Source organism: Mytilus californianus, unplaced genomic scaffold (assembly GCF_021869535.1).
Source record: "Mytilus californianus isolate M0D057914Y unplaced genomic scaffold, xbMytCali1.0.p SCAF_12, whole genome shotgun sequence".
Lineage (NCBI taxonomy): Eukaryota > Metazoa > Mollusca > Bivalvia > Mytilida > Mytilidae > Mytilus > Mytilus californianus.
Genome location: NW_026262604.1, coordinates 57,843,918 through 57,867,369, shown reverse-complemented (window position 1 = coordinate 57,867,369; position 23,452 = coordinate 57,843,918). Strand labels below are relative to the sequence as shown.

The window sequence follows — 23,452 nt, the reverse complement described above, 5'->3', positions numbered from 1 at the left end:
AGAAACTTCATGCTGAATACAAACCTTCTAAACCTACTATTTTAAATGTTTTTGTTTAAAAAAATGCAGAAACATTATAGTGTTTGAGGATGTTATAATAGATTTTACAAAATAAACTACTAAAGTTTATTTAATCGATTGTTGGGAAAAGACATAATTACATTGCATGTGTGTTAAATGATTTATGGTTGGACAAATTTAAAAAGAAGTACCTGCGATAATGACACGAATTTATATATATACCTTTAAATCAATAATCATTTGAAGAAAGTGGTAAACAAATAGGTAATTTGACCCTGATTAATGCGCACTTTATTTGTAAAAAAAAAAAAGACAGACGTCAAAATACCATCCAGAAAACAATCTTTTCAACTGATTTTGATCGTTTTTTCGTAATATTACAAAACTTCCCAGGTTAGTGGGTGAGGTGAGGTGGGTTGCGGGTTAGGTGTTGGCGTCATTAAACTAGTTCAACCCCGCAAATATCCTACGTGTCAGGAGACTGTAGTTTATTGGTTTTTATACGATCTTGTCAAATTTATTTTTCGCAAAATGTTTTGTAATAAATTAGGCCGTTCTTATTCTCGATTAAATTGTTTCATATTTTTCATGTCGTGGCCTTTTATAAAAAAAAAATTTATAATTGCTTACACCCACTTCGTTTGAACTCTGGTGGATAATTATCTCATTGGCAACCATACCATGTCTCCTTATTTTTATTTTGAATCCTCGTCAAACGTGTAGCTAAGGCGAAAAAAAGTAAAATCACAAAAATACTAAACTCCGAGGAAAATTCAAAACGGAAAGTCCCCAATCAAATGGCAAAATCAAATGATAAAACACATCAAACGAATGGACAACAACTGTCATATTCCTGGCTTGGAATTATTCATTATTACATCTTCAAACACCATTTAATTAGATTAGTACAAAGACGGGTTATCTATGACATTTACATATTTATTGGATTTATCAAATATAGAATGTCATAAATATTTTAGTGTCAATGCTTCAGGAAAATAATTCTAATGCAACAATTTTTGTTGCGTTTTAATGTTTTAGAAATACTATTGCTTTTCGACCCCAGGAATAGATAAACTGAGCTGGGTTTTTTTGGCAAAACTTTTCCGTATTTTGGGTTCTCAAAGCTCTTCAACTCTTACTTAATTTGGCCTCCTTGACCGTTTCATTCGAGTGTCATTGATGAGTCATTTGTTGACGATATGCGCGTAAATTAATATGGTATCTATGACGAGTTCATTGACTTTGATTTGATTATCTTTAAAGTCGACGATTTGTATATTTTATTGTGACTTTACTTTTTATTTACAAAACATGTTTATGTATGTAACTATATATGTTACAAAGATTACAGTTGAATACGCAGTACAATTGTGACAAAAGTACTATAACTGGCTGTGAAAGGGATTGATTTAAGTGATTGGCTGTTTGCGTGATTATACAGTCATGTTTTTGCTCCAGAAATAGTTATACCACCTAGTAAAAGTAGGTGTTATACGATAGCCATCTATTGTCAATTTGCTTCCTGTACTATTTACCAAACTTCATGAACTACAAACGAAACATCATTAATACACCATCAAAATCATCTTAATTTCATCGTTTTGTATTCTGGTTTTATATTTCCTCATAAGTCGCCTTTTCGATCTTAATACTAGTTGTCTTTAATCGGGATAAATAACTGACATCGACATGACAAGAAACGAAAAAAGATTATTAGAACACCAGTATACAAAATACAATATAAAGAGTTTTACGAAACTGATAAAAACTTACTTTTTATATTAAATCGTACACTTTTAATCTCAAAAATATTAAAAGAGGCAATTATATTATGTTAATTTGTTTTTGTAAAACAATACAGAGGAACATAAAAGTAGTTATTAAATATAGCAAATATATCTAGATAAATAGGAAATGAAAAGATGTACTCAGATGTGACGAAAAATATTCAACTAAATTGTCGACAGAAAAACATATTATTTCATTAGATAAACTATCATATTCTATACTTGTGTATTATAAACTTTTGAAATATAAAAAGAAATAAGCTTATTAGATTAAAAAAGAAACGAAGTGCAGAAATTGATTTCCAATGATATTTGTGTTTTCACATAAACTTAAGGATTTTAGGAATTAATTATGGTAAAGCACTTTGACTGGAGATCGTAATAAGGACTATTGACTTTTCAAACATTGAAGAATGACAGTCTATTAATTTTAAAAACTAAGCAACCATGTATTTAATATTTACTCTTCAAGACGTATTTAATTAGAGACGACACTAGTCATATAAATGTTTAAAGTTGCATATCCACGCAGAATAAAAAAAAAATCAAGACACAAAATGACGGAATTGCATGCAATCCAAACGGAGGAAAGTTAATTATCATTTGTAAAACAATCATTGTTTCTGTACACCACTTGAACTCTCCCCTTCCTTCAATGGAGACATACAGACTATTCTTTGTATTCCAATGACAATAAAACGTGCATTTGAGACATACTGGTATTGACAAGATGCACTAAGAACAACATTTGAAACTTCATAGAGCCAAACGTTGTGTATTGAAATTAATTATTAAATGAAAATAAATAAATAAAAAATGTACAATATACAGCAGAACCTACTAAAAAGTATGACGATCATATAGCTTAATAATAAATAAAATCCTTGAAAAGGTATACGTTGCTATTCTTAATTCATGTTATTATCAATGTGTTATTTTCAGAAAACAACTGTATGTCTTGTGTTTTTTCTATTAACCATGCAATAATTGTGTTGTTTTTCTTTCTTTTAACTTTGTTTGATAAAGCACTTATATACCTTTTTATTCGCAACAATTAAAAATCAATAATGACACACAAAATAGCCAGTTAGTTGAAGTGGTACCGACACGCAATTAATTATAACACCAAAATCCAGATGAAAAAACACATTGTTCATTTAACGAGAAAAAAACTTATTTTGAATTTAGTTGATACGGTAGCAAATCACAAAAAAAAAAAGAAGAATAATACATATAGCAATAGAAATAATACAAGACTTAGCTGTCCAAGATACAATCTAGAGAAAGCAAACACACAACATTATTCTTTGTATAATTTTTAATACATATCATTTGGTTTTAGTTTAAAATATTGCGTAAAAAAATGGCTAACGAAGAAGAGGATAACATGAGCAGACTTTTTTTTCTACTGCATTTTATCACACCAGATGTATTAAATCGATTTTTCAAAACTGTGATACTTAAAGGCGACACTTTTTGTAAATATCTGGAAAACAAAAGACACGCTATATATCATCTACATCATACTACACCATGCTGTGAAAAAGGCTGCACGATAGAAAAATTAAAACAACAGAAAGTTTTATCCGCGGAACAATTCAATTTGCTTTTTTGTGTAACGGCACGTGAAAATAAGTCCCATGTGAAAAGGTTGAACGGAAAACTGATACAAAAATGCATGTGTTGCATTGCACCAGTAGCAAATGTAAGTGTGGATGTTATGGATATAACATTAATTTGTTGTATCATTAAAAATTGCGACAACATCCAGCAAGCAGAGGAAGATAGGTTGCAAACAATAAAAAATGTAAGAAACAAAATTGTTCATTCCTCAAATTTACTAAACATATCAACACTAGAGTTTAACAATTATTGGACGAAACTGGAAGGGGCACTCAGAGGATTAGCAGAATCAGTGAGCGATGATTATGGAGGAGATATTACTACTCTAATATATAATACCAAGAGAAGAAACGTTAATGAAAGTTATCCAATTGAACAGATTAAAATCATTCTTCAACAACTGCAAGACAAGATTACTGAAAAAGAGGTATTACATAATTATACCCTAATTGATATATAATAACAACATACATGATCTACACACAATAAATTAAATAAATATTTCGAAATTCATTTGGCCCGAAATGTTTTGATTGCGGTGGTACCTGTGAAACACTTATAGACAAATCACCTGTCTGATATATCAAAATATTATCCTTACATTTTTTTATGAAATTTAAAACGACTGTATAAATTTCATTCAAATATGTAAAAAATTAAGAATCGTAGAAAAATTAAATGCAAAGCTTTTTTTTTATTATAATGAAAATAAACTTTTATAAATTTGATAGTGTATGGAAATTATGATTTTTGCAAGGAAATGTTCGAATTCATCTCCAACATTACTAACAATGATATTTTCTGCCTCATTTTAATGAAAACGGTCGTCATTTCTTAACTATTTTCGTAGGTCATACAGCGAAGTATTTCAAAGTATGATGAGGAAAATTTTACAGCAATCCATTGTACATTGACCAGAATGGGTATGTGATGATTTTGATAATATTAAGAAAGAAACAATAAACGAATCACTTCCTTTTCATTCAAGTGAGAGGTTTAGCTAGCTATAAAGCCATGTTTTATCCACCATTTTCTACATAAGAAAATGCATGTATCAAGTTAGAAATATGAAATTTGTTATCCATTCGTTTGATGTGTTTGATTTTTTTGTGATTTTACCTTTCCCCTATCGTTGAATAACGTTTGCGTTAACTGTGTCGTTCACTTTTGCGTGTAGATGTCACAAGCTAATGTGAATATCATTCTTAATCTTATACTATATCCGATTCGTTTTTACAATTGCTAACGAAAAGTATAACATCAATCAAGCAAGGTATATGTCAACTGAAAACCGCAAAATTATTTCTACGACTCAACTCCTGTGTCACTATGACAGTTTCTGTTCTTCGTGATATGAGGGTATCACATTCTCTAAAACACAAACTTTAAATTGGCAAAAAACAAGAGATTAATAAAACAATCGTTGACCAAGGGCTAGTATTGGTTATATTGAAAATAGAGTGAAGCAATTCAAATAAGAACAAGCAAATAATTTCTACAACAACAATTGTCCCACATTTGTTTAATTTCATAATCAGTTTTACGCATATTCTAAACTGTACTTATACGTGTCTCTTTTTTCGTTTTTTATATAGATTAGACCGTTGGTTTCCTGTTTAAATAGTTTGACACTAATCATTGTTGGGGCCCTTCATAGCTTGCTGTTCGGTGGTAGCTAAGGCTCGGTGTTAAAGGCCGTACTTTACATATCATGATTTAGTTTTACAAATTGAGATTTGTTTAATTGGCGCTCATTCCACATCTTCTCATACCTATTGCATATTGTTCATATCGTTTCCTGAATTAATTTACGTTTCTCTCTGTCACCTCGTTTTTTAAAGATTACACACCAAAATTACTTTGTTGATACAGAATAAGGTAAAAATTGAAAAAAATGTAGCCGTTGAATAATTTTCTTCCTGCTTTTGGCAAGAAAATTGGCATTATTAGTTACCATACGATTGCCGATTGTATGTTGCAAATAACGGCGTCTTTCAAAACTCACTAAAAAGTAAAATAACAAAAATACCGAACTCCGAGGAAAATTCAAAATGGAAAGCCCTTAATCATGTTGATCAAATGGCAAAATCAAAATCTTAAAAAAACATCAAACGAATAGATAACAACTGTCATATTCCTGACATGGTACAGGCGTTTTTTATGTAGATTATGGTAATACATTGTTATTAAAATAATCAGACATGTCGATAACTTCGACTTGAATATTTTTCTTGAAATGTATGAGTTTTTTCTTTGTCTATCTGCTTTGGGCTTTTTTCTGTCGGCTGTGGAAATCCATATAGCGTATAATGCCTGATAAGTTAGTTTGTTTATTTTGATCAATCGGTTGATATCTGATTTACCATTATCACGCATCTCATGTTTTACATATGCATAACATGTACAACTTATAACATATACAGGCAAACTTGACGGATGGCTATTATTTTAGTTCCTTTTTGGTCAATAGGCTCTTCAGCTCGTATGGTTCTTTAAAATCATTTGCTTTCAAATATGCGTTTTAAAGTAAGGTAAATCCAGTAACGCGCATTAGACACATGCAATATATCTCATAAATTTCTTTATTGTTTTTTTTATAACTCAGCTGAGACTTTAGATAAAATCGAAATTAATACTTCGCAGAGACGTACAACTATCAGTGAGACAGAGGAAGAACATGCATTAAAGGAAATAATCAATAATATGCAAATATTCACAACTGAAACTGAACACGAAACAACTGTTGAATGTCCATCTGCACAGATTGGAAGCTCTCAAGGTATGATGATAGTAATTAATAGATTATCTCATTGCATTACTCCACTCATAGCATGTAACTCAATGTCAGAAGAAAAAACGATTAAGTATTCATGCAGTTAGTATTAGATAGAAAGGTATGAAAACTAAAAAAAAAAAAATCGAAGAAAGTATAAATAGAACACAATAGAAAAAATAATTAAGCATTGGGTCAATGATTAACTGAGATTTTTATCTTTATTATCATGCAGATATTACATTTCAGTTAACATATTGCAAAAAAGAACGCACTGTACTGTCGTTTAAGGAAAAGTATCCAACGGATACAGCCAATTAATATAGCTTTATTTGCATTGACAGTTGAATAACTGGAAAACAAATTATTGATGAACATCAACCGAAACACATAGTGTTGCATTTCTGCAGCACCCTGCCGAGAAAATATATCACTATACATGTCTCGGATTTCTGAGATGTACAATTAGTGCTTTCCTTTTTATTGTCGCTGAAAAAAAATCATCACTATGTTCATCAGTTCAATTGAGTCTGATATATGCTTTCAGGTTTTTATTATTTTCTGTTGATGTTTTAAAATACACGACACAATAAAAACAAGAAATATAACTATAAAAGTCGAGAGACCAGTTTTCACGTCAGGATCAATGTTATCTGTTGTAAATTGATTCAGATATAACATCTAGTTGCTGGAATTATTAGTTACACAGTGTGCAATTGTCCTAATGCGAGAATTTTATTGACCAGATGATTTCCGTATTAGGACAGTTGCACACTGTGTAACGAATTTATCCCAATTTTGTTTTATATTAAAAATCATATATTCAAATTTAATTATAAGGACAATATCAACCAAATATATTAAAATATTTAATCTAAAACTGTGAAAAATGAAAAATGTTAGGACTATAAAGCAATTTATTTTATCATGTCAATGGTATAAGGGAGATAATTCCAATTGCATAATAAAAAAAATGTACTGAAATTTATTAGAACAATATCAGCCAATCAAATTGCGAGAAATTACTTTAAATCAGGATAAATATATTTATCATAGACAATCGTATCACATCACAGTAAGGGTGTAAAAACAGGACCACTTTGAAAATTTTCGGATTGATATGAAATATCTGCAAGGAAATAGTCTGAAAAGCAGTATCGAAGAAGTTAACAATGGTCCCCTTTTTTGATTTTGCTAAAACTTTTTAATCTGTGAAAAATATGATCTTATTAGTCAAATTACATAATTAATAAATCAATTGATAATGTTACAGATGGGATTTCAGTCAAAATCCATATGAACACCTTGCAGTACCATGAATCGATTAGTTATGAAAAAGAAGAACATGGATTAAAGAAAATCGATACACTCATGGAATGTTCTCAAATAGATAAACGTGAACCTAAACAAGAGACAATTAATGATTACCAAAGCTATTCAGGTAGATATTGATTATCATAAAATATTAATTTTTACGTAAAACGGATATAAATTCGTAATCATTGACAATAAGAGCGAACAAAGTATATGTTAAAATACAATTAAAATATGACCATTCTATCTCATTGTTCATTTTCATGTTCATAATATTTTTACTGAAACCGTTTAAATGTACCAAAAAAGAAAAAGCAAAAAAAAATAAAAATACTCAGAAAAAACCACATGTTGATGCAATATTGAATACCAATTGAATGACCAAAAAGAGATAAAGACAAAAGAAGTATAAAACCAATCAAAGCAAAATATGTAAATGGTTTTTGCATTCTTCTTTATATCTCCCAAACGCTAATTGCCATACAAATTGTTCATATGAAAGCAGCTATTGCCCTAAATTTTAGGGCCTAATATCTCAATACGTGTTCATATCAATGACGTTCATCAACGTATACACAATTCAAATAAGAATCCCGTGTACGCTTTTAGTAAACAACGGATGCGTTGGTTGACGTGGATCTATATTGGTAAAAGTTCAATTATGACCGCAGATATCTTGCTGTTCCAAATTGTATCATATTGAAGCATTGCAAATGTGATATGAGGACGATTATTATACACACAAGTTTCATATTAATTAATAGTTTGATATATTATAATACTACATCCCGTCTATTAGTATTTATAATGATAAAAAAGCATCTTATTCATATCTTTATTATGAGGACTGGTTATACTTATTTGCAAGTTCCGATTCGAAGGTAGAATTCTAGATTTTCTACTTTTCTATATACATGTGTTGTCAACAGATGGTACTTGCAATGAATGTTTTATTCCTTAAATATCAGCAATAAAAACACGTATTATATAGATATTCTGAAATGATAACGGAACTATTGAAAAATAAATCGTTTCAAGATTATAAAACGTTATTAACATATAGTTTTTTTTTACAGTTGAAATATTGGACAATGTTCAAATAAAACAGTCACTGTGCTGTGCATCAAATAATAATGAATTAGACGAACATAATTCCGGAGAAAAGGAGAAACGTGTACAACCATTCCAAATACACAACGCTGAAAGACAACATGATCAGACGATGGCTTTTTCCGAAAACACACAGCTAGGAAACGGCTCAGGTATAGACAAAAATGCAAAACCAGACACAATATCGTTTTAAAATATAAATAGGAGTGGACAATGTATACATTATAAGATAAATAAAGGCAACAGTAGTATACCGCTGTTCGAAAGTCATAAATCGATTGAGAGAAAACAAATCCGGGTTACAAACCAAAACTGAGGGAAACACATCAAAATACACCTCTTTATGTAGCATAAACATTAAATGTGTTTTTTTTTTCTGGTAAAAAATCATATTAAAGTATAAACCTTGTAAACAAAAATTAAAATGATAATGAAGGAGTGATCGAGAACAATAAAAAATAAACACAAATAACAGAATATTGCCACAAAACATTCTTCAGAATCCTTAATATCGAGGACAACAAACATCATTGTGAAAAGTTTGTCTAAAAGATAGCGTGTTTATCTTTACAGCTTACGAAAGATAAGAAGTTAGCAATATCCTTTAACTCTACGTTCCGCTATACAGATGATGTTCTCTCACTAAATAATACAAAATTTGGTGACTATGTTGAACGAATCTATCCCATCGAACTAGGGATAAAGGATACTACAGATACAGTTAAGTCTGCCTCATATCTTGACTTACATATAGAAATTGACAATGAGGGTCGGTTGAAAACAAAACTTTACGACAAAAGAGATGATTTCAGCTTCCCAATTGTGAACTTTCCATTTCTATGTAGCAACATTCCAGCAGCGCCTGCATACGGAGTATATATCTCCCAATTGATACGATATTCCCGGGCTTGTGTTTCCTATCATGATTTCCTTGATAGAGGATTGCTGCTCACAAGGAAGCTATTAAGCCAAGAGTTCCAAATGGTGAAGTTGAAATCATCCCTTCGTAAATTTTACGGACGCCATCACGAGTTGGTTGACCGTTATGGAATAACCGTTTCACAGATGATATCGGATATGTTCCTTATGTCGTAACTACAATACCCTTCCATTTTCACGAATGTGACTTACCGAATTAGACTATTTACCAGATTTGTAATAACATAAGCAACACGAGGGGTGCCACATGTGGAGCAAGATCTGCTTACCCTTCCGGAACACCTGAGATTACCCCCAGTTTTTGGTGGGGTTCGTGTTGCTTAGTCTTTAGTTTTATATGTTGTGTCATCTGTACTATTATTTGTCTGGTTGTATTTTTATTTTTGGCCATGGCGTTGTCAGTTTGTTTTCGATCTATGAGTTTGACTGTCTGGTATCTTTCGTCCCTCTCCTTTACGAAGATACGATGGCGAAAGAAAAACATATTGTTGGTCTAAATCCTCAAAACTTTTATATTAGTTAAAATGTAATTGTAAATTATACAAATATGTTGAGTTCCAATACTGAGTCAAGATATCAGCTCTCAAGGTCATCACGTCCACCGTCGTGTTAAATATTGAACAACAATCCAGCCACCGAAAAATACCTAGCAATCAGAAAATAACTTCTCCATACCCGTTCTTTTCGTGTCAATCTAAATTAATTTGCCAACTGATTCAGCTTACCACCAAACACGGTCAACATGCCTAGAAATAGAAAAAAGTGGTAAATTACAAAAAATGTCTTATATTTTGAGAACTGCTACAGACAGATAAAACACGAAAGGATCCTACATGTCCAGAAAATTAAAATCTATCTTGTGCTAATTTGGACGAACATCGCCAGACGACTCCTTATCGGATTCATTATATAAAATGAAGATGTTCATGATTTTTTACTTCGTATTCGGCTATATAATTGAAAAGAATAGTTTAGGAAACTTTTATTGGAAGTATATGCAAGATTTAACATACAAATAAGTAAAACAAAACTTAAATGGTAAATGGACTTCTTTTTCGTGTTATTATCGTTTAATAGCCGTTTTGACCAATTCGCATTTTGTTTTAAATGTACTTTTTAACAACACCCTTCTTGAGAACGTCACCCTCTTTAAAAAAAGATATACTGCACTACAGTTATAGTCCAAAATCTTTGTTTTCATAGAATGCATCTTATATGCACTTAATTTTAAGGACTGATTTACTGATTTCCGATACAATAGATACATTGAGTAAGAATTTTTGTCGAAGTGGTAAACTTTCGATCTTCAAATAAATTCATGCATCTTGTACATGTTATGATGCAAAATTATGTTAATGATGAAATAATCGACTACATGGTATTTTCGGAAACATACCTTTTACTGCTTATTCATCTGACAAAATTGAGAATGGAAATGGGAAATGTGTCAAGGTGTAATACCACCAAATCATAGTACGTCACATCCGGTTGCATACGAAAATAGGTCGAAAAAAAATATTCCCTTGAATTTGACAGTTGTAGGTAATTGATCCTACATTTCATTGCAGTAAAACATTTCTGAGTCATAAACATATATCTTGGGTATTTCAAAGCACCATTATTTCTTTATTTGGGGTTTCTATAGAATGTTTTGGAAACTTGAGGTTACATGGTTACTAAAGCTTGTACACAGGTTAAAAAAGGGGGAAAATTTGATTGGTTAACTTCCAGTGATGGTTATTTTCTTATATGCAATGAAATGTTATGTGAATTTTTTTCTATAGTACTGGACAGGATAAAACTTTACTCATGCCAAGTATTTATTTATTTGAAACAAAGATAAATTCTGCACAATTTTTGAAAAGTGTAAATTTAACAAAGACTAATAGGGGAAAATCAATGGTGGTATTACACCTAATATGGGAGGCTGTACATGCACCTTTGACCTTGTGAGTACTCTCATGTGTTAAAATTTTTTGCTATTTAAGTGAAATATTACAAATAATGAAATATTCTGAGTGGATTGAGTCTCCAAAATACATTTTATGAAAAAAATTTCCTTGAAATAGGACTTTACCATGAATATTAGTTGACAGAACAAGCCATACTTAGAGTCTTGGGGAGCTTTTTCTCCTTATTTCTTATATTCTGCTATACTAGAAAATTTTTCCTAAGAAATACTTTAATAAATATATAGTTTTAAGTAAATGAAATTATTTTCAAAGCAGTAACAACAAATTATTCACCAAAAGAGAAGTTTTTTATGTCCCTCTCTGGAACGCGGCGTACATTTAAGTTTTACGTAAGGACTTATTGAAACCTCCTTGGAGACAGTAAACTTTTATACGGATAGTTCATTCAGCTTGAATACTTCAATTAATCATTTATAATAACATTTATATCATAAATGAGTAAAAGTTACCCCAAAAGTTTTATTTATTGGCCTAAAAAGTAGAAATTTTGAGGAAATGAGAGGTATAAATGGACCAAAAGAGACCTTATAAGGAAGACAAAGAGGTCCATTAGTAGTATTTATCATCCTAAAGTCATCTTTTGTATCATATTCAACTGTTTGTAGGCAGATGAGATAAATATTTGATCATTTATTGGTCCACACTATATTCTATCATGATGCGGCTTGGTTTGAATTTTTTCGAAGAAATTTTGCTCGAATCGCTGTAGATGTCGTCTTACATTATACTAGATTTTTCTCAAAATATTGAACTGATTATGACAAAACTTGACAGGAATGCTTAAAATAACCAGTATTAAAAAGGAAAAAAGTCACATTGAGTTTATTAAACAAAAAAGTCTTCTTTAGGTGTAATACCACCAAATCATAGTACGTCACATCCGGTTGCATACGAAAATAGGTCGAAAAAAAATATTCCCTTGAATTTGACAGTTGCAGGTAATTGATCCTACATTTCATTGCAGTAAAACATTTCTGAGTCATAAACATATATCTTGGGTATTTCAAAGCACCATTATTTCTTTATTTGGGGTTTCTATAGAATGTTTTGGAAACTTGAGGTTACATGGTTACTAAAGCTTGTACACAGGTTAAAAAAGGGGGAAAATTTGATTGGTTAACTTCCAGTGATGGTTATTTTCTTATATGCAATGAAATGTTATGTGAATTTTTTTCTATAGTACTGGACAGGATAAAACTTTACTCATGCCAAGTATTTATTTATTTGAAACAAAGATAAATTCTGCACAATTTTTGAAAAGTGTAAATTTAACAAAGACTAATAGGGGAAAATCAATGGTGGTATTACACCTAATATGGGAGGCTGTACATGCACCTTTGACCTTGTGAGTACTCTCATGTGTTAAAATTTTTTGCTATTTAAGTGAAATATTACAAATAATGAAATATTCTGAGTGGATTGAGTCTCCAAAATACATTTTATGAAAAAAATTTCCTTGAAATAGGACTTTACCATGAATATTAGTTGACAGAACAAGCCATACTTAGAGTCTTGGGGAGCTTTTTCTCCTTATTTCTTATATTCTGCTATACTAGAAAATTTTTCCTAAGAAATACTTTAATAAATATATAGTTTTAAGTAAATGAAATTATTTTCAAAGCAGTAACAACAAATTATTCACCAAAAGAGAAGTTTTTTATGTCCCTCTCTGGAACGCGGCGTACATTTAAGTTTTACGTAAGGACTTATTGAAACCTCCTTGGAGACAGTAAACTTTTATACGGATAGTTCATTCAGCTTGAATACTTCAATTAATCATTTATAATAACATTTATATCATAAATGAGTAAAAGTTACCCCAAAAGTTTTATTTATTGGCCTAAAAAGTAGAAATTTTGAGGAAATGAGAGGTATAAATGGACCAAAAGAGACCTTATAAGGAAGACAAAGAGGTCCATTAGTAGTATTTATCATCCTAAAGTCATCTTTTGTATCATATTCAACTGTTTGTAGGCAGATGAGATAAATATTTGATCATTTATTGGTCCACACTATATTCTATCATGATGCGGCTTGGTTTGAATTTTTTCGAAGAAATTTTGCTCGAATCGCTGTAGATGTCGTCTTACATTATACTAGATTTTTCTCAAAATATTGAACTGATTATGACAAAACTTGACAGGAATGCTTAAAATAACCAGTATTAAAAAGGAAAAAAGTCACATTGAGTTTATTAAACAAAAAAGTCTTCTTTAGGTGTAATACCACCAAATCATAGTACGTCACATCCGGTTGCATACGAAAATAGGTCGAAAAAAAATATTCCCTTGAATTTGACAGTTGCAGGTAATTGATCCTACATTTCATTGCAGTAAAACATTTCTGAGTCATAAACATATATCTTGGGTGTTTCAAAGCACCATTATTTCTTTATTTGGGGTTTCTATAGAATATTTTGGAAACTTGAGGTTACATGGTTACTAAAGCTTGTACACAGGTTAAAAAAGGGGGAAAATTTGATTGGTTAACTTCCAGTGATGGTTATTTTCTTATATGCAATGAAATGTTATGTAAAATTTTTTCTATAGTACTGGACAGGATAAAACTTTACTCATGCCAAGTATTTCTTTATTTGAAACAAAGATAAATTCTGCACAATTTTTTGAAAAGTGCAAATTTAACAAAGAATAATAGGGGAAAATCAATGGTGGTATTACACCTCAAAGAGACAACAACCCGACCAAAGAGCAGAAACAGCCGAAGTCTACCAATGGGTCTTCAATACAGCGAGGAAATCCCGCACATGGAGGCGTTCTTCAGCTTGCCCATAAAACAAAAATGTGTACTATTTCAATCATAATGGCCGTCATACTCAATCCCGAAATATATAAAAGAAACTAAAATTAAAAACCATACAAGACTAACAATGGCAAGAGGCTCCTAACTTGGGACAGGCGCAAACATGCGGCGGGGTTAAACATGTTTTTTTGAGATCTCAACTCTCCCCTATACCTATAGCCAATGTAGAAAAAACCACACACAGCAATACGCACAGTAAAACTCAGTTTAAAAGAAGTCCGAGTCCGATGTCAGAATAGGTAACAACGGAAACTAAACAAAATGGCAATGATACATGAATTAACAATGGACGACTAGCAGTTACTGACATGCCAGCTTCAGACCTCAATTAAACTGATTGAAAGATTATGTCTTCATCATATGAATATCAAGCACAATCCCTCCAGTTAGGGGTTTAGTATCTTACCATCATAACATATATGAGAAGAACATAACCCGTATCATGCCAACAAGTGGTTATAGAATAAATGTGTTGATTTCCCATGGAAAGACCCTATAAGTCAGTTAATATTAAAGCCAAAATATGCAATCTTTAATGACCTGACAACAGTATCGTAACTATATCCCTTCTTAATATATCTGTTTAAAGGTTTTGTTAGCTTTTGAAGTGAATGCCGACATTTTTGTGCTTTGAACAGAATATTATCATAAAAGATTGGATGTGAAATACCTGAACGTATAAGATGTCTGTATATTGAATTATATTTAATAATGATGTCCTGGTACCAATGATAAAATTTAGTAAATGTTTTGACTAGTTTTTGATATAGAAAAACCCTGGTGTTATAATTTTCAGTTAAGCATAGATTTCTTTCACTTATATCGAATACGCTGTTACATACACGAGCAAATCGTACAAGTTGAGATATATAAACACCACAAGGGATCGTCACCATCTAAAAATGGATAATTACCAATACGAAATGAAAAATCATCTCTTTTATCATAAATTATGGCATTAAGCTTCCCGTTAATGATATAAATACCAAGATCCAAAAAATCACAGTGTTCATTGTTAGTATTAGCTTTATTTAAAGTAAGTTCAACAGGATAAATCTCTTTAGTGTACATACTGAAGTCGTCAGTATTGAGAGCCAATATATAATCCAAATATCTAAAAGTATTATTAAATTTTGGTATCAGATGTTGTTTCGATGGGTCTTTGCTGATTTTAGTCATAAATTGTAACTCATAACAATACATGAACAGGTCCACAATAAGTGGTGCACAGTTAGTCCCCATTGGAATTCCAATAACTTGACGATATACGGTATATCCCAAGCGAACAGAAATGTTATAGTATCAAAGCATTGACATAGTTCCTTTGTTTGCAGTTACTAAAAAATGACATAAAAGAGTTTAAACATATATTTTCTGACTTTTTAAAAATCCTATTAATAAGGTGTGTGCATTTTTTCTTAATAAGAATATGAGGCAAAGTGGTATATAAGGTAGAAAAATCAAAACTTTGAACAGATTCAAAATCACCAATATAAGCATGCAATTTATCAAGTACTTCCAACGAATTTTTGACACTTCAAAAGTAATTAATTCCACTATTTTCAAAGGCCTTATTTGGGCAATTTATTTTAAGGTTTGTTATCAAGTGTATAAGTAAGTAGAATAGACAGTGAAATAGTAGAACTATGGCTTTAAGATGAAATAAATCTATGTTTGTAAGGTGTTATATGCAGCTGCGGAAGCCAGTACATAGTTGGAACTTTCATTGTATTTGGTTCTGCTTGTAAAGAAGGAGCTAACAGTTTATGTTTGTTACAGATGTCATTTTCCGAAAATGGAGTCAGTTGGATTGCTGGTAAATTCGTGATTTCCTTTTGCAGAACCTCAATGTAAAATTTACGTCAAACAATAATGATATTATTAGAAGCTTTGTCAGCCGGGACAAAAATCAAATTCCATGGCGAGTTCTTTTAGTTTATGTTAATACGAGAAATAGGGTTCTTATGGTTGTTGTTAAAAGTATAATGTTTTTTAAAATGTTGTATACGTATATCAACTATGTTCATTACTGAAATAAAAAAAAAGAGGCCATGGATTTCTTGTCAGCTTTTTCTCGTTTATCAATTTCAAGCAGTAAGTACGGAGTTAGTCGTGGATGATATTACGACATTCATTCCAATTAATAATTGACGGGGGACGATATTTAGATCCTTTACTGAGGAATGATTTCAACTCCCGGTTACGAACGATGTTACGGTCTCCTGTGATAACATGGGAACTAGGGGGGCAGGCATAAATGCAATTACATGATCACCGTGTAGAACGCCACATGCGGGGTGTCGGCTATGTTTGACACGGGGTGGCGGTTTTGAAGCGGAGAAAAACAATTAAGGTAAGTTCAAGTATCAACATTTCTTTTTTTTAGAATTGTTAGTACCAAATAATGTATTGCACGGAAGGAACCGAACCATAATCTATTTCCAGCGAGCAGAAGCAGACGTTTTTTCAAGTGCTCTGGTTTCTCAAACACCTCTCCCTAGTTTTACTTGTTGCAGATTTTGAGGCTTCATGTGCAAGTTTCAGGACGAAAACCTACTTTTGACGATTATTTCCCGTATGATTTATATAGAAATGAATTCCTATTAAGGAACTTCACCAAATGGCAGCTTCTTAGTGAAAACTATTGGTTTAAAAACTTTTATTACATCAAAATATAATGTGTCACTTGGGGTGTCAGATTTTGTGTCCCAAGAGGTAGAGGCATTTATTAAAAAAAGAATAAATTTGCATATAACTCGGCCTTTATCTGATACTTTGTAATTCAAACGCACCTTCTTTGTTATGAGGACAAATTGCAAACTTAGGGTATTTCATTTTGTACGTTGTTTAGGCTGATAAGATGTGTGCTTTTTAATTTTAGAAATAGTGAAAAAAAGACTCAAAGTATTTTGTTTTATACCTGAACAAGATTTGTTTTCCTTTACATTCATTATCATGGTCAGGAAAAAGTTACGACTGTGGCTCAATGCACCCAAACATGGAGCAACATCACAGAGGAGACATCAGTATAAGATTTGCCCAAAGCCACCAACAGCTAAACTCCATCAAATTTCTCTACCAGTTTCCTTTACAAAGCACTCGTGCACGCCGCAAAAAGCACTTACTCCCAAGCAAATTCGATTACTCTCTCAATAGAAATACTCACCGGCATCTATATAAAAAAATGACAATACAGCTTCAAGAAAACCCGAAGATAATGACGCATCTATTCTATACGAATTCAAAACAGCATTTTCCATTAGACAATATTTCTTTTCTTTTCCTGGAGACAGTCAAGTTAATGTCAAAAAGGATTACATCGGAAATGTGGTATTGGGAAACAACAAAGAGGTTTTGGAAAACTGGCTACTGCCTTTTTCACTGTAAATTCTTATAATTTGTAAACTATTTAAATGACCAAAAAGTATTGGACACATTGCAGGAAACTTGCCTGAGCGCGGAATGGCCGATCCCTACAACGGCAAGTATTAATTTAGCCATGTCACGCCAAACGATACTATCAGATTTCATCGCCATGGACCTTGATGTTTCAATGTGAAATTCCCCAGGAAAAGAAGAAGAGAAATAGTGTGTTATGAAAATTTGTTTACTTCTGCCATTTGCACGAATGAAAGAAAATCAGCAGCAAGTTTTTTCTACATTCTGAATTGCTGTTTTGAAATCGTTGAACATAGAAGTGTTTTCGTCTTCAAGTATTCTTGAAGCTGTATTGTCATTTGTTAATATAGATGCCGGTGAGTATTTCTGTGGAGAGAATAATCGTATTCGTTTGGGAGTGAGTGTTTTTTTGTGGCGTGCTCGAGTGCTTTGCAGCGGAAACTTGTGAAGAAATTTGATGCATTTTGACTGGTGGTGCCTCGGGCAAATCTTATACGGAGGTCTTCTCTGTAATTTTGCTCTATGTTTGGGTGCATTGAGCCATAGTCCAAACGTTTCTTGACCATGATAGTGACTGAAAAGGAAAACAAATCATGTTCATGTAAAAAAAAAAAAAAAATACTTTGAGTCTTTTTTTCTAAAATTAAAAAGCACATAACATATAAGACTTAAAAATGTACAAAATGAAATACCCTAAGTTTGCAATTTGTCCTCATAACAAAGTAGGTGCATTTAAATAACAAAGTATCAGATAAAGGCCGAGTTATATGCAAATTTATTCTTTTTTTAATAAATGCCTTTACCCCTTGAGACACCAAATCTGACACCACAAGCGACACATTACGTTTTGATGAAATAAAAGTTTTTAAACCAATAGTCTTTAACTAAGAATCTGCCATTTGGTGAAGTTCCTTAATAGGAATTCATTTCTATATAAATCATACGGGAAACAATCGTCAAAAGTAGGTTTTCGACCTGAAACTTGCACATGAAGCCTCAAAATCTGCAACACGGAAAACTAGGGAGAGGTGTTTGAGAAACCAGAGCACTGTAAACGTCTGCTTCTGCTTGCTTGAAATTGATTATGGTTCGGTTCCTTCCTAGCAATACATTATTTGGTACTAACAATTCTCAAAAAAGAAATTTTGATTCTTTAACTTGTTTTTATAGTTTTTCTTCGCTTCAAAACCGCCACCCCGTTTGAAACATAGCCGACACCCCGCAAGTGGCGTTCTACACTGTGATGATGTAGTTGTATTGTCACTGATATTTACATCTTTACACACTATAATTAAACACATATTTACGGGTAGATTTTATGTAAACATAACAAAATGATCATTAAAAATCCCGGCAGTATTTACACAATCTGAACCTTAAATGACATATCTGATTTTAATAAAATGTTTTTTATGATCTTCGGGGCGATCAGTTTGGGAAACAGTCTAGAATAACAATATGTCAATATAACTTAAACGATTTCATACTTAAGACTGGAATATGGAATTGTGTTGCAATCCCCTAAAATTTGATGTAATGTATTTACACGTAAAGAACAGAGCTTGGTTAACAGATAATGTCTGCTGTTGTTTTTTTAAAATAGAAATTAGGCCCGAAATTATTATTTTCCGTGATCGTACAAACTTTGAATGAGATTCACCAGGCTGCTAATTCATTTGGTCTTTTAAAACGATAAAAGTGTTCTTGCGTGCGTTTTGATAAATGAGTTTAGTAACAACTCTGAAGATATGAAAAGAATAAAGCACAGATTTTGTCTTGATATTCCGTTCAACAATACCTTTCAAAAATATTTGCCTTAGATTTAAAATTGATTGAATATATACCAATACAAATCTTGTCACCAGAACACGATTCTTTTTTAGGTATGAAGCTAATTATAATGGACAATATTTTAAATGAAATGCAAAATAACATGATGACACCTGCAGAGGTAGTCAAGTTTATAGACTTGTTGCTTGAAAAGGACCCGACAGATCTTTGCCAACGAAGATCTACAATGACAGGTAATAGCAGTTTAGTATGTAATATAACGCCATTAGTTAAAGTCAAATATAACTTATACTAAGAGACTAATTTTGTTCAAAGATATCAATTATGATTTCAAGAAATAGTTTATTTGGTAGAAAAGAACATTAAATAAAACACTTAATTGATCTACAATTGACAACAGTAAAAAAGATAATTCACTATTTTTTAAATGTGATTTCGTAAAAACTTTAATTAATAGACACTACAGTGTTGTGTGTTCATACACCATTCTGTTACACCTTACACATGACAAGTGACAGTGTGTATTAATCTTAAATCTTTATTTTGAACAAAACCAATAGTCAAGTTTTTCTTACTTTTCAACTTATTCTTTCATGTTTGATATATAACATTTTTCTTTGTTGACATAATTTTTCATTACCGTTTATGTTATTACCTTTTCGTTTAAGATCACAGCCATTGTTTGGTTTGTTATTACCAAAATTGTAATGAAGTTACAAACAGCAACAGTTGTGAAATGACATTATGTAAATGTGGTATTCGTCTGCACATGTGTAAGCTGAAGGATCATGAGATAATATGCGAAAATGAAGAGGTTGCCTGTATCAACAAAAACTATGGATGTAAAGTAACTCTACTTCGCTCAAAATTAAAAACCCATTTAGAGAAATGTCCAGCAAGTGTTGTTGTATGCTCATCGTACCATGGGAGATATATGGATGATTGTTCTGAATGTAAGGAAACCAAAGTTCCCAATGCAAATATAGGCAATTGTCAACATTTTCGAAAATGCGAGGAATATTTCCGCAGAGACGAGATATCATGGCACTTGAAAAATGTTCATATTGACATATGCGAGGAACAATTCGGAAGTTATGATCTTATATGTCCATACAAAATCTGCGGTTGCGAATATGCAGGAGTTAAATATTTGCCAGAAAAATTAAACGAATCTTCTAGTTTTTGTCCAAACCAAACTATAATAAGCGAACATTATCATGTAAAGAAGTCCGAATTAATCAACTGGTATTTTCATATCTTAAACATAAAACATGCGTATTTGTCAAACACATATGTAAAAAGTGAATATCAGTCTGTCTTTACACCAGGCGATGCTGTGGTTCCAATCTGGGAGAGGAAATCATCGTTATGGTCAATTGTTGACTTTGTAAGTAAATACACAAATGATATTACACTGAGAACAACAATTAAATTAAAAACATTCATAATCCGTATTAGCTAGTTTTGCATTTTGTATATATAAAAAGAAAGAGATGTGGTATGATTGCCAACGAGTCAACTACCTACCAGTGTTCACGTGACGAAATGACAACAAACGGCCTTTAAGAATGAGAAAAACGGATACCGTATAGTCAGCTACTAAAAGCTCCGACATGAGAAATGTGACAAAAAAAAACAAACGAGAAATCTAACGGCCTCATCTATATAATACAAATTAAGAAAATCAAATATGACAGCCATAAACATACGGCAACCACTGAATAACATGACCTGGTCTTGATAATGGCAATAAAAGGACGTGGTGGGGTCAACATGGTCGTGTTTCGTGATCAACCAACGGAACGATAAGAAGAAAACTGCAAAACATCGTTACTTAGTACAGACGTTTTCCGAAGACAATGCTAGTTGAAACCTGATTTTTGAGCTAGCTAAACCTCTCATTATCAATGCTGCTCATAACTCAAAAGTAATGTGTATGTTCATATGCTTCAAAATGAACGTGATTTCATTGACATACATTCTTACAAAAAAAATATTCCGGCAAAAAAATAAAACGCCTACTGTATACGACTATAGAGTGCGGAATATTATTAAAAATTTTATTTATTTGCTCTTGAAATTTTTGTAGGAGAATATTACTACTGGTGCCTTTTCACCAATACAGAAGTGGGAGCCTCACGATGTTCGTGCATACTGGAACCATATCAGTAAATGTCCATATAAGCCAAACGTAGACGAACTGGTAGACAGAGCAGCACAAATCCGCTCGAACTGAAAATGATCTTTTTCTTAAATGAAACCCGAAATATGAATATGGAACTTATCTGAAAGAAGTTGGCAATTCTTTCTATGAAACAGACATTGATAGTCCAATTATGTTCAATAATATTTTTTTGCCTGAGGAAATTATCAAAAACAACAATTACAGAAAAAAAACAGTATACCTTTATTTAAAAAAAAAATTGAAATGTTTTAACAGTGTCATTAAGTTGCAGTGACATATACTGATCACTCCCGTCGTCTTGCTTCGTTGTCGGTGTCATTTCAGCAACTCAGTGAAAATTATTTGACAGAATCTAAGGAATAAAGCTTTTACAGATGTCTTCTAGGAAAGAAAGTTGGTGTTATTTGTTTTACGGGCTTTTTTGTTTTTTCAAAACAGGGACTTAGACATTTATTCGGAAAGAATATTCCTTGTAAACAATTTCTTGTAAAAACATTCACGGCATTTATTTTCCCGCACCAGACACGCATTTCAACAAAAATGTCTTTTTAGTAATGCGAAGGCCAACCTTTTTGAATATCCAAAAACTTATAAAAGAAAGAAAAACCTATATACCAAAAAGGGCAAAAAGTATAACCAAAGCCGGAATGTAAACGTCCTGACAGAAATGAACCACACTTGCACATATTATTCTACGTGGAAAAAAATTGCGCACCTGCTATTGCACATGACACATTGCTTTCAGAACTGATCGATTGCCGATGCTTCTTTTTCTGACACATGGCTATCGCCATTTTTGTTATTTCGTTATCTGTATTTTGAGACTGCGACACATATCTTTCTATGGCGATTCATAGGTGTTAGTGTTTTGTCAGTCTGTTTGTCTTCAATAAATTGACTTTTTAACAAATCAAAAGCTTTCACAGCATGTACATTTTTGCATGTAATTGTATTAACTTGTTTGGAAATGTCACGGTAAATACAAAAACATACGCGTCAGTACTGTCTATTGTCTATTGATGTGTGTTATAATGATCCGAGACAACAGAAATAACTAAAAGCAAACTTCAATTTAGTTTAACACATTTAAAAGAACCCAGTTTGATTTGTGTAACTTACTTAACACTCAAAGTTGTATATAACATAACAAAATATAACTGGTGAATTACTATCTGCGAACAATATTTGCATTTAGTTTCCCTTTCAATTTAGACTATGGCTGCAGTTTTACGAGTGGAGGTTTTAATAGGACATAGTGCAAAAATGAGGATAATAAATACAATTACAAATTCAACGATGATTTTTTCTAATGAATCACCTCGTAAATATGCTCGAAGCCAGCAGTTTTGGTGCCAAACGATCCTCATAACTAGTGAATTGCCTCTTATTTGCTGATGATGTAGTCCTTATCGGGAAGATCGAGGAGGAACAACATCGTCTGCTTGATATAACAGCTAATTTTGCTTCAAAGTGGAATCTACAATTTAACCGAAACAAATCCAATGTTATGATAATAGGTAAGCGTTTATGTAAAGATAAGAAATGGCAATTAGTTAATCTGCTCAAAACCAATGAATACAAATATCACGGCGTTAATTTTACCCGTTCATTGACTTTTGCTTACCATAAAAATTGTTACCTAAAAGATAACTTCGAGTGCAAGCTCAATTATATGTTTATGTTGCTAAATGAGCACGGATCTTTCAATCGTATA

The 23,452-nt window shown here is 31.8% G+C and overlaps 1 protein-coding gene across 1 annotated transcript; it reads left to right on the top strand.

The window, feature by feature from the left end:
• The first annotated feature begins 4,353 nt into the window (after positions 1-4,353).
• On the top strand, positions 4,354-20,081 carry LOC127721147 (uncharacterized). The gene is made up of 6 exons (XM_052227820.1): positions 4,354-4,357; positions 6,040-6,213; positions 7,481-7,648; positions 8,598-8,783; positions 19,646-19,786; positions 20,011-20,081. The coding sequence occupies exons 1-6, from the start codon at positions 4,354-4,356 to the stop codon at positions 20,079-20,081; spliced, it is 744 nt and encodes a 247-aa protein (XP_052083780.1).
• Positions 20,082-23,452: the final 3,371 nt, after the last annotated feature.